The sequence below is a fragment of the Nerophis lumbriciformis genome, linkage group LG34 (genome assembly GCF_033978685.3).
Source record: "Nerophis lumbriciformis linkage group LG34, RoL_Nlum_v2.1, whole genome shotgun sequence".
Lineage (NCBI taxonomy): Eukaryota > Metazoa > Chordata > Actinopteri > Syngnathiformes > Syngnathidae > Nerophis > Nerophis lumbriciformis.
This window is the reverse complement of record NC_084581.2, coordinates 3,655,646-3,664,421: the sequence shown is the minus strand read 5'-3', so window position 1 is coordinate 3,664,421 and position 8,776 is coordinate 3,655,646. Positions and strand designations below refer to the sequence as shown.

The following is an 8,776-nucleotide window of genomic DNA, read 5'->3' as shown; positions in this document are numbered from 1 at the left end:
ATAGTACAAGTAATAAAAAACAAGAGGCAGCAAATACAGGACTTTCCATGGACAAGCTAGTTGTGTTCCTGGCATATGTAATAAACTGCACAGAACAGGCAAGAAATAAAACTGAGAAGATCAAAATAATTGTCAAAGCAGCAGCAAAGTTCTTAAATTTAAAAGAACTATCTTGGGAACAGGTACAAGGTGAACTACAGAGAGTAGACGAGACCGAGTCATGTTACCACAATCCAACGCCATGTTAATTGTTCAGTGGAATGCCAGAAGCTTAATAGCAAACGGACAGGAACTAAAGGGTTATATTAATAATATGAAAAATAAACCACATATACTATGTATTCAAGAAACCTGGCTGAAGCCAAAATTGAGCTTTATAATAAAAGGATACATAACAATACGTAAAGATAGGAATGATGGGCAAGGAGGAGGATGTGCCATATTTATTAAAGAAGACATGCAATATACAATATTAAAAGAAAAACAAGAACTAGAAATAGTAGGGGTAGAAGTATGGAATAATAAAGAAAGATACAAAGTGCTAAACTTCTATAATCCGTGCAAGAAATTACAAAATCATCAACTAGAAACAATAGTCGAGCACTGGAGTGGCAATATCATTTGGTGTGGTGACTTTAATGCACATAGCACAATGTGGGGTGAAAGGGATGACTGGAATGGGGAAACATTGGAAGCATTTTTGGAGGAAAAAGAACTGGTGTGTGTGAATGATGGATCGGGAACAAGGTTAGATGTAGTTACGGGTAAAGAAACAGCAATAGATTTAACAATAGTGTCACAAGGGTTAGCAGGAAAGGTAGAGTGGGAAGTAAATAAAGACAGCACTATAGGAAGTGATCACTACCCAATATTCATTCACATAAACATAAATCAAAGGACAGAAAGCACTAAAATAGAAGGAAGATGGAAGTATAATCACGGTGACTGGGGACAATATAGGGAAAGTACCGACATGACATTAAAGGAAGTGGATATAAATCAAGATATTGAACAACTGAATACAGATATTACAAAGTGCATAATGGAAGCAGCCAAAAAGAGTATACCAAGGAGTAGTATAGGGAAAAGAAGGAAGATAGTGCCGTGGTGGACACAAGTGTGCACAGACGCAATAAAAGAACGGAATAGAGCATTTAGAATATTGAGAAGAACACATAATTTCCAAGATATGATCCAATATAAAAGGCACCAAGCTAAAGTAAGGTACGTTATTAAAAAGACAAGAAAACACTACTGGAGAAAGTTTTGTGAATCATTAAATAGAAATACTCCTTTAGGCCAAGTGTGGGGAATGATCAAGAAAATGTCAGGGATCAGAAATGAACATAAAAATCATGTGATGAAAGATGGGACACGGTGTGTGGTAGAAAATAAAGAAAAAGCAGAACTTTTAGCAAAAACATTTGTTAAAGTGCACAGTAATGATAATTTGAGAAATGTAGAAATACAAAAGAGAGAAGAAACAATTAGTTTAAATATTGGGGAAATGATGGAAGACAACGATAATAGGGTAACCAACACTATAGATATGAAATTTTCTTTGAATGAAATGGTTCGAATATTGAAAAAGGTTAAAAATACAACACCAGGAAAAGACCAGGTGAGTTATCAGATGATCAAGAATTTAAGTAGTATTGGCAAAGAAGTGGTCTTGGAATTATATAATAGGATATATGAAGAAGGAAAATTACCAGCGGAATGGAAAGAAGCTGTAATAATTCCAATATGCAAACCAGGGAAAGATCCAGAAGAGGCAGGTAATTATAGGCCGATAGCATTGACCTCAAATTTGGGCAAAGTAATGGAAAAAATGATTAATGAAAGACTAGTATATTATTTAGAGTCAAAAGAAATAATAAAAAACTACCAAAGTGGATTTCGCAAAGCAAGAAACACAAACGACCCAGCAGTGCAGCTGGAAGAGGAAATTAGAAAGGGACAAATAAATAAAGAAAGTATAATTGCAGTATTTTTTGATATAGAGAAAGCTTATGATATGTTGTGGAAACAGGGGTTGCTGATAAAACTAAATAAAATTGGGATTAGAGGGAAAATGTATAGATGGATAAAAGACTTCTTAACAAGTAGAAAAATATTAGTAAAAATAGAGAATGAATACAGCAGAGTATATGACGTGGAAAATGGGACCCCGCAAGGAAGTATAATAAGTCCAGTATTATTTTCAATAATGATAAATGAAGTTTTTAGTGAAGTAGAAGGGTTAGTGGATGTGGCACTGTTTGCTGATGATGGTGTGATGTGGAAGAGAGGTAGAAATACTAATCATATAGAAAAGAAGATTCAAAAAGCGGTAAATAATGTTGAAGAATGGGGAACGGCTTGGGGTTTAAGATTCTCTGTTGGAAAGACAAAAGTCATAAATTTTACAAAGAGGAAAGTACAAAACAAGCTCCAAATTAAACTCTATGGAGAAAATATAGAAGAGGTACAAGTATTTAAATATTTGGGTATATGGTTTGATAAAAATATTAACTGGTCAACCCACATCAGCAAAATAGTGGAGAAAAGTAAAAAGGTGTTAAATATAATGAGGGCTTTGAGGGGTAAAGATTGGGGGGCTGATAGGCAGACATTGAAAGCAATATATATGACTTTAATTCGATCTGTTATTGATTATGGATGCATTATTTATCAATCTGCTTCAAAAACATTACTTGGGAAAATAGACAGGATCCAATCACAGGCTTTAAGGTTATGTTGTGGAGCTACAAAATCAACCCCAGTTACAGCATTACAAGTAGAGATGAATGAAAAACCTTTAGATATGAGGAGAGATCAATTGTCAGCAGTTTATTGGGCAAACTTAAAAGGGTCCAAGCAAGGACATCCAACCCATCAAGTGTTATTAAACTGCCAAGAAAAAGAGAAGAAAAAAATGAATAGTTTCGGGTGGATAATAGGAGACATATGTAATAAAGCTCAAATTGATAATATTAAAGTTAGCCCTACAGTACCAATCCCTGCAATACCACCGTGGATGTATGATAACCCAAATGTAAACATGCAATTACTAAAGAATAGAAATTTAAATAGTTACCAGATAGAACAATGGATTGAGAAAACGTTTTTAGACAACATCATGGTGTACACAGATGCATCAAAAACTATAAATAATAAGGTAGGAGCAGCAGCTGTTATCCCACAAGGAAACATAGTATTAAATAAAAGAATTAGTGATAAGTTATCTGTTTTTACGGGAGAATTGGTAGCAATTTATATGGCAATTCATTGGATAGAAGAAAATAAAGCAAGAAAAGCAGTCGTGTGCTCAGACTCCAGTAGTGCATTGATGAGCATAAAAAACATAGCATCAGAAACAAGACAAGATTTAGTTTATGAAATAGTTCAGGCAAATTACAGAATAAATAAAGCGGGAGGTGTGGTAACATTTCTTTGGGTTCCTGCTCATGTAGGAGTTGAGGGGAACGAATTAGCGGATAAGTACGCAAAACAAGCAACTACTAAAACAGAAGTAAACATGGAGATTAAGCACAGTAAAGAGGAAGTGAAGAACATAATTAAGATGGAACACAATAAAAAGTGGCAGGATAATTGGAATAAGGAAACAACAGGTAGAGAATATTACAAAGTCCAGAGGAGAGTAGGTGTAATGAGAGGAGGCAATAGAAATAGGAAGGAAGAAGACATTATTACTAGAATGAGATTAGGACATACATATCTAAATAGTTCATTAAAATTGATAGGGAAACATACTACAGGACTGTGTGATTCTTGCCAACAGCTAGAAAGTGTAGGACATGTTTTAATACATTGTAGGAAATATAATAGAGAAAGGGAAATACTGGAAAGTAAGTTAGCGAAAGAGAATATTAGGTTAGCAGTGGAAGATATATTAGGAATGCACTCAGAACACATAGGTTATAAAGCAATATGCACATATTTAAAAAATACTGGGTTAAATAAAAGAATATAGAGTAGGGATCCACCTCGATCCACACTCCATTACAGTAGGTGGCGGTAATGCACACCACAAGGTTGCTTGCCAACCGCCATAAAAACAAAAGAAGAAGAAGAAGAAGAAGAACCGGATGTTGTGGTCGCAACTAGCATTAGCTAGCGTTTTGTCAACAATGTCTGAGGACCTGTGAATGATAATGATTCATTCGTTTTACTACATTGTCTAACTGACTATCAGGCTACGTGGGGTAATAGTTGCATTATTCATCACATTTATTGTTTATCCAGTTGGAATCGCTAACGGCCATTTTAGCACAAGCGCAGCTTTGCCGTTCACTGTAAAGCTCAGCACGAAGTTTTTATTGTATTCTTCTTGCTCACTTGGTGATTATATGCAAACATAAATTATGTAATTTTTTCACCTTATTGATACTTTCGCCCAATTGCATGTGTGATTGTTGAGGTATTCAAATTGTTCACTCTAATATACTTCTTGTTAGTTGTATTAATTGCACGTTTTGTGTGGCAGCTCAAGATGTCTGAGGAGCACTTAGTGACGTCAGAGGAGCAGACTGTGTCTTTGGTGGATGTCTTGCAGGAGGACCAGGAGCTGCAAGAAGAAGCTTCTGCTGTGTTGGCCGGAAGTGACTCAGATCACTGCTCCTATCCTCAGGTGATCTGTCACATAGACGATCTCATCATGTTGTCACTGCAAATAATATTGATGTTTCAAATGATTGGTGCATCTGTGTGCAGGGTTATGTGAAGCGTCAGGCTTTGTACGCTTGCAACACATGCACGCCAAAAGGAGGCGAAGCAGCTGGTGTGTGTTTGGCGTGTTCGTACAAATGCCATGAAGGTCACGACTTGTTTGAGCTCTACACCAAGAGGTGATGACCTTTCACCTTTTGATCAGTAACAAATCATATATTGCAGTCAGTCCGTCAATAAAAGAGAATATTGATAAAGTTGCTCTGTACTATTGTGCTCTTCAGGAACTTCCGCTGTGACTGTGGAAACAAGAAATTTGCGGATGTGCGATGTAAACTCTTTACTGTGAGTCACTGGCCAGATTAATGTGTGCGTGTGTGTGTGTATACACACCAATGTTTACTGCTTTTCTTCCATCAAACATTAGATGTTGATCAGTCCATACCAAATTGACTCTCACCCTCATAATCTCATTCTAATGAGATTTGGAGATACATGCGCTGATTGGGCTTCTTCTAAGTGATTTAAAAAAACAAAAACCACATGTCGACTAAACTCTGAAAGTCAGTCATTAGCAAATGATTTTATTATTGTACCACTTATTTTTGTCCTTCAACGTTGTAATAATCTTTTGTCCATTTACATGTTTAGGACAAGGAGGATTTCAACACTCTGAATAAATACAGTCATAACTTCTTTGGAGAGTACTGTACTTGCCGTCGGCCGTACCCTGACCCAGAAGACCAGGTGACACTCTGGCACTCTTTGATATTGACTGTACACACGCAAAAAAACAACATTTTTTAAAACCTTCCTAAGCTGTTTTTTTCATTCAATGATTTTATTCACAGGTTGAAGACGAAATGATCCAGTGTGTGTTATGTGAGGATTGGCTGCATGGTCGGGTGCGTTTTTTTTAACTTTAGGATTGACTTAGTCACGTGTACTGTAGACTATCTAACATATTGTGTGTGTGTGTGTGTGTGTGTGTGTGTGTGTGTGTGTGGGTGGGTGTGTGTTCCCAGCATCTGGGCTGTGAAGTTCCAGATTGTGTAGAGCTGCAGGAGATGATCTGTGAGTCATGTATGAACAGAAACATGTTCTTGTGGTACTATGCCGATCATATCGCAGGTAAACTTTGTCTGATCTAATTCTCCAGAATCTCCTTTAGGATCAATATTGTATTGTGTTTTCCAATGTCCAGTTGCAGGTCCTGCAGTTGAGTCAGAGTTGAAGGAGACAGGAGCCCACCTGGATCGGTCTGACAAGGTGAAGATATCGTCACATTGTCAAATGACCTCCAAAATTAAACAGACTTTTCACGGTTGATTGACTTCATTCAGGTGGATGACGTCGCCGAGCCGAGCTGCAAAAGAGTTTGTCAGGAGGATCCTAGTTGCAGAATGAAGCAGCTTCAGGCGACGGGTGTTAAGCGGGCCCGGTCTGGAGCGGTATTTTGGCCGTCGGGGTGGCGTTCAAAGCTGTGCCGCTGCAGCGCCTGCCAGGTGCCATAAGTCCGACCTTCTGTTTCACGAGCAAAGCTGGTAACACGTCTTCTGCTTTCTTCAGGGAAGTCTGTCAGAGGCAGGTGTCTCCTTCCTGCTGGATGAGTTGGATACTGTCCTTGCTTACGAGGACAAAGGAAAGAGTGAGGAACAGTGCGAACAAAGTCACGACCCTCTGATGTCAGCGCTAGACAACTTGAACAGAGTACAGCAGCTGGAGATCATTCACGGTAAACAAAAGTGATGGCGCCAGCAAAATAACCGGTCAAATGTGTGCGCTGAGTTTATTCTACTTCCTGTCAGGATACAACGACATGAAGAGTGAACTGAAAGACTTCCTGCAGAGGTTTGCTGCAGAAGGAAAGGTAAGTGCTGCGAACATTCAAGACCACATTTGACCAAGTGGGGTTGCTGCTGCTAACAATGTCTAAAGGGTAACCAGGTGGAACAGTCACATGACTGGTGTATTTTTCATGCGACAGGTTGTGACATCTGATGACATTCGGCAGTTCTTCGAGCAGCAGCAGAGTCGCAAAAGAAATCAAGTCGATGGACGCTTCTACTGTGCCTGATGCCCTTTGACCTTCACCAGATGTCCTCTTGCTGCCCCATCACAGTCTGTTTAGTGTTTTGTCTTGATGAACAATGCTTGTTGTTCACATTTCATTTCAGGGGTTAAAGGTCAGTGACAGTGATGCTTTTTTTAATGAAAAATAAAAACTAGTCTGCGCCAGTGAAGTTTGTATGCATGTGTCGTCTGTTTACTACCAATGTTTTTACCTTATACTAGGGCTGTCAAAGTAAACGCTTTAACTCTCGCGATTAATCACAAAACATTGCATTAATCGTGTATAAATGTAGATTAATCACGCAATTTATTTTGACCGCACATACTCATTTACCTTAACCTCTGAGGGTTACCTGAAAGTGTGTTGTTATACGGTCAGTGATCAGGTCAGTGCAAAGATGAGTGAGGATCAGACTGTTTAGCTCAATGGTAAAGTTCAGCTCAAAATAAACACCCTATGGTATTTTAGATAAAATTGTTAGCAAGTTTTTAACAGATAAAAAATATTCCTGTATAACATTCTGACAATAAAATTGCATTTGTGTCAACATATTGATGTCTTTTTTTTTTTTAAGTTCATTTAAAATATGCATGCAAGAAATGTACTATTACGGTAATCAAAATGCAAAAGTGTGATTATTCTTAAAAAAATGTAATCGTTTGACAGAATGAATACATGAATGAGGAAATAGATAAATGAGTGAATGAATGAATGTGGCTGCCAGTCTGGAAGAATATATATCCAAACTTATAAACTTCTCCACGAGGAAAACAAGATATTTTTACAACAAAGTACATTTTCATGGACAAGTATAGTGCAAGTATCTCTCATACAAGTAAAAGGTAAGCTGTAAAATGGTTATTCATTTTGTAAAAGTAAAACAATGCAAAATTATATATATATATATATATATATATATGCTTTTATTTTTTTTTACATATATATATATATATATATATATATATGTGTGTGTGTATCTTGTTTTTTTCATTTTAATGAACAACTTATATTAATTAAAGCATATGCATTAAAAATAAACTCTAAAGGCATTGATGCCTCTCCTGACATCAGGGGCGGACTTACCATTACACAAACAGGCGGTTGCTTAGGGCACCAAGATTTCCAGGGGCCACAAAAATTAAAGTTTTCTTCCATTTAAACAATTCGTAATTTTTTTAGTCTTAATTTGTGCGTTACAAAATACGTTATAATTCTGAAATTGTTTTTGTTTTTTAATTGCTTATCGTTCACAATCTCTTCGTGAGACAAGAACACATTCTGAACAAAAATATAAACGCAACACTTTCGTTTTTGCTCCCATTTTTCATGAGTTGAACTCAAAGACCTAAAACTTTTAACTATACACACACACACAATACCTATTGTTCTCAAATATGTCTTAATCTGTGTTAGTGAGCACTTCTTTGCCAAGATAATCCATCCCACCTCACAGGTGTGGCATATCAAGATGCTGATTAAACAGCATGATTATTGCACAGGTGTGCCTTAGGCTGCCCACAATAAAAGACCACCCTGAAGTGTGAAGTTTTGCTTTATTTGGGGGTGTCAGAAAAGCAGTCAGTATCTGGTGTGACCACCATTTGCCTCACGCAGTGCAGCACATCTCCTTCACATAGAGTTGATCAGGTTGTTGATGTTGCCTGTGGAATGTTGGTCCACTACTCTTGGGGTGGTATAGCTCGGTTGATAGAGCAGCCGTGCCACCAACTTCAGGGTTGTAGGTTCGATCCCCGCTTCTGCCATCCTAGTCACTGCCGTTGTGTCCTTGGGCAAGACACTTTACCCACCTGCTCCCAGTGCCACCCACACTGGTTTAAAAATGTAACTTAGATATTGTCACTTGAGAAAAGCGCTATATAAATATACTTCACTTCAATGGCTGTGCAAAGTTGCTGGATATTGGCAGGAACTGGAACACGCTGTCGTATACGCAAATCCACAGTAAGTATGTTGGCCATACAAGAACTGGGATGTTTTCAGCTTGTGTATAGAGCCTTGCAACATGGGGCC

General features: G+C 37.7%; 1 protein-coding gene across 1 annotated transcript; it reads left to right on the top strand.

Moving 5' to 3' along the window:
• The first annotated feature begins 2,161 nt into the window (after window positions 1-2,161).
• ubr7 (ubiquitin protein ligase E3 component n-recognin 7) lies at window positions 2,162-7,285 on the top strand. The gene is made up of 12 exons (XM_061929911.2): window positions 2,162-4,208; window positions 4,490-4,633; window positions 4,717-4,850; window positions 4,956-5,016; window positions 5,323-5,418; window positions 5,523-5,576; window positions 5,697-5,802; window positions 5,876-5,940; window positions 6,015-6,176; window positions 6,241-6,406; window positions 6,480-6,541; window positions 6,659-7,285. The coding sequence occupies exons 2-12, from the start codon at window positions 4,496-4,498 to the stop codon at window positions 6,746-6,748; spliced, it is 1,134 nt and encodes a 377-aa protein (XP_061785895.1). The 5' UTR covers window positions 2,162-4,208; window positions 4,490-4,495; the 3' UTR covers window positions 6,749-7,285.
• The last annotated feature ends 1,491 nt before the right edge of the window (window positions 7,286-8,776 follow it).